This window comes from Mchenga conophoros, linkage group LG3 (assembly GCF_057382185.1).
Source record: "Mchenga conophoros isolate Kocher_MC1m ecotype Shallow Benthic linkage group LG3, M_conophoros_male_GT1.1, whole genome shotgun sequence".
In the NCBI taxonomy this organism is placed as follows: Eukaryota; Metazoa; Chordata; class Actinopteri; order Cichliformes; family Cichlidae; genus Mchenga; species Mchenga conophoros.
In genome coordinates, this window is record NC_140528.1 from 2,367,353 (window position 1) to 2,370,676 (window position 3,324).

Sequence of the window (3,324 nt, forward strand, 5' to 3'; positions counted from 1 at the left end):
CATGAGTTTTTGAGCATGTTTAGGCCCTCAAAAAGGCCCTTGTTTCGCCTGAATAATAATAATAATAATAATAATAATAAGAAACGGAGCAGATACAATAGGGCCTTCGCACTCTCGGTGCTCGGGCCCTAATAATAAGAAACGGAGCAGATACAATAGGGCCTTCGCACTGTCAGTGCTCGGGCCCTAATAAGAAACGGAGCAGATACAATAGGGCCTTCGCACTCTCAGTGCTCGGGCCCTAATAATGTAAGAATGGGAGTCAAAAACTTTAAGAACATATTCCACCATGGTCCAGATGTCAACCAGGCTATCCAGCTTTGTGACGCGTCTCCTGATGTGTGGTCTGCCACATATTTCTGCAGAGCAGTCAAGTTTTGCAGTGCCTCATAGATGTCTCCTCCAGTCGTATATCCATCCGGAATAAACGTACAACACGTCTCTCCAATCAGTTTACACACACCTCCTTGTGATGCTGTTATCAAGTCTAGGGTCAGCCTGTTCTGCAGTACCATCGTTCTGATGGCCTGTTGCTCCTCCGCTAAGGCTGTTCCCAGAGTCTTAGTGAGATTAATGTGTCGCAGTAGGGCATATCGGTTGATCTCCACATGATCCCGCACCTCTGCAACTCCAATGTTTGGGATCAAACTTTGGAAGAATTTAGCTCCTCCACTCCAAATGCGGAATTCTCGCGGCACTCCAGTGTCTACTGTCACTCCAAACGAGTCAGGTGAGGCTAAATTCACCTCACGCTTCTGTCGGTTGCTAGGGTGATGTTCAACTCTATCCATGAAGAAGACATGATCGGATAATTTCACCACGGCACACAATCCTCCCCATCCCTCAGGGAGTGATAGATAGGCTTTATGTCCACACAGGAAATACCAATCAGCCAAAACTCTTGTTCCTTTGCTGCTCGGCACCGTCCTTGAACATCCTGTCCACTTCTGACTCTTTGCCTTTACTGGTATCCTGTAAGCCCGGTTGGACTTGCATTCAGTCCTCCTTAATGTCAAGTTCTCAGCGCACTTTGCATCGGTCAAGCATTTCATACACCTGCTCTCATCCTCTGGAGGGCAGTAGGTGTATATGTATCCACATAAGTGAAGCGGCAACTCCCCCACTGACAATGATCCATTGTTCATAACACACAACGGCAATTGGGCTGTATTCAGCTTGTTCAGCAATATTATGTCTGGCAGTGGGTCTGACACTTGAGGCCAGGCCAATAAGTCAGTTTGCTCAGAACAATTCATGTTTAGAAGTGGCGACTTACTCCAGGTGATGTTCAGAGGTGTACTGTAATTGGCCTGGGACCAGAGGACACTGTTGCCAGGATGAGTTGCTAAGCCCAACAGACACCAACTCCTGTCCTTTGATATGCTGTACGGCCACAGTCCAGATGTATATGCGGATAACGGCATATGAGCACACACATAGCAGTCTGTCCTATTGTTCAAGTGGGCAGTTGTATTCATAAACTGCCACCAAAAGTTTGTAGAATAGCCATGAGGGTATTGGGTGTGGTTTCCTTGGACATACAGGGTCTCCACAGCTGACCATGATGACATCAAAGCCATTACACCCAGCAGGGTAGACAACACTTTACCAGCCATTCTGATGAGTACCTGTGGCTCAGTTGGTTTCTTCACCGGATTGAGACGAGGGGCCCTGGAGGCTTCCCCCCCCTTTGTTCCCGGTCTTCCTGCCACTTACTCCGAGCTGGCCTGGATGTGTGTCACCTTCTTGCAGTGGCTTTGGTGTATCCAGGTGGGTCGTTCTGCAATTTTCACAGCTGTTGGTGTTGCCAGCAGAGCCTGGTATGGTCCGTCCCACCGTGGCTTTGACCAGCACTTCCTCTTTATGACCTTTATCAGCACCCAGTCCCCTGGCTTCAGACGTTCTTCCTGTACAGAAACAGAATCATCTGGCAGATTATTTGCACTCATGACTTCTTTGCTTTTCAGCATTTTAATCATCCAGTCTGCTAGTGTGTTTTCTTCTTCTGCTTTATCATTATCATTACAGAACACTGGAACTCTAAATGGCCTGCCATATATTATTTCAAAAGGCGTTAGGCCATTATCAGTTGGTGTGATTCTCATATACATTTTCACTAGCTCAATGCAGTCTACCCATGTTCTGCCTGTTTCCTCCATTGTTTTCCTGAGTCTCAGCTTTACTGTGTGTTATGCCCCCAGAAATGTGTTCTTTGTGTTCTCTTTATCTCGCTATCGTAGCTTAGAGCGGTGTGTGTATTTTCGTAACCATGACAACACGAGAGCAGTTTACGCTGAGAGTCAGGAAGTGAATCTACTGTGTGACTCGGGATATTAGCGTGTGGGCTCATTCAACCGCCAGCTCCGCCGTTACAGGATTAATCCTTTTCTCTTCGCTAAGGCATAGTCTGTGAGTATAATTCATTTTGTACAATTAAGCGGTGAAGCGTTTTGAACCGTTGTCTGTTATTCGGTTAACTTTATTGTGTCTCATATAAGCTATGCGGCTAGGCTGTCAAGCTGTGATAATTAGCCAGATGCTTTGAGCTTATTGCATCTATAATACATTTCATATATTTCATTGTATTGTGTTTACAGTATATTTCATTGTATTGTGTTTACAGTTTCACAAAAGTGCCCAGTAAAAACTTCTGGAATCCAATCGTCTGAGTCCTGGAGATTTTCTTGGGAGTGTTTAAGCTGAATGGAAACTTAGCCCATTACAGTGAAAAGACTGCAACGCAGCTAATAGGGATACGAGGATCGCCGCTGTACGGAGCTACTCATTATCGAGAGATAAGCAGCCTCCAATATAGCCTCGGAAAACTTCGCCGCAGCCGACATCTCCCGATACTGGAGACCCAACGACACGCAATGTCACAACGTAGCAATGCTGACAAAGGAAATGGAGACAACCAGTCAGAGTGTGTGCGCTCAAGGAGCAGTCGCTCATCTGGTACATCGTCTGGCTCAAAAATCAGCATAGCCATTGCCATGGCAAAAGCAAAGGCTGAAGCCGCGCAAGCTAGAGCGGCACATTCAAAAAGAGAAATCGAGCTTAAAGTGGAGCAAGCACGTATTCAAGCCAGACTCGACGCACTAATCGATGAAAAAGAAAGGGATGCCGCCGTTGCTGAGGCGAACTCCCTAGTAGCTGGTCTGCAGGATATGGGTCTCGAAGTACGCAGCGAAGTTAACAGCCTGGTCCACCAGTCTGTCAAAGACCAGCGCGTAGCCGCCTTTGTCTCCGAACAGGCCAGCCTGAGCGCCAAGGGTCTATCGGCTACAGAAAATAACCTTCCCCCTTCTCAGCCAGTCACTCACC

The 3,324-nt window shown here is 47.0% G+C and overlaps 1 protein-coding gene across 1 annotated transcript; it reads right to left on the reverse strand.

The window, feature by feature from the left end:
• Positions 1-227: 227 nt before the first annotated feature.
• On the reverse strand, positions 228-1,661 carry LOC146576980 (uncharacterized). The gene has a single exon (XM_085267608.1). It carries the CDS (start codon positions 1,614-1,616, stop codon positions 228-230), a length of 1,389 nt encoding a protein of 462 aa, XP_085123734.1. The 5' UTR covers positions 1,617-1,661.
• Between the last annotated feature and the right edge of the window lie 1,663 nt (positions 1,662-3,324).

Coding starts and splice junctions, on each gene's coding strand:
- LOC146576980 (XM_085267608.1), bottom strand. CDS start 1,616: ATGGCTGGTAAAGTGTTGTCTACCCTGCTGGGTGTAATGGCTTTGATG.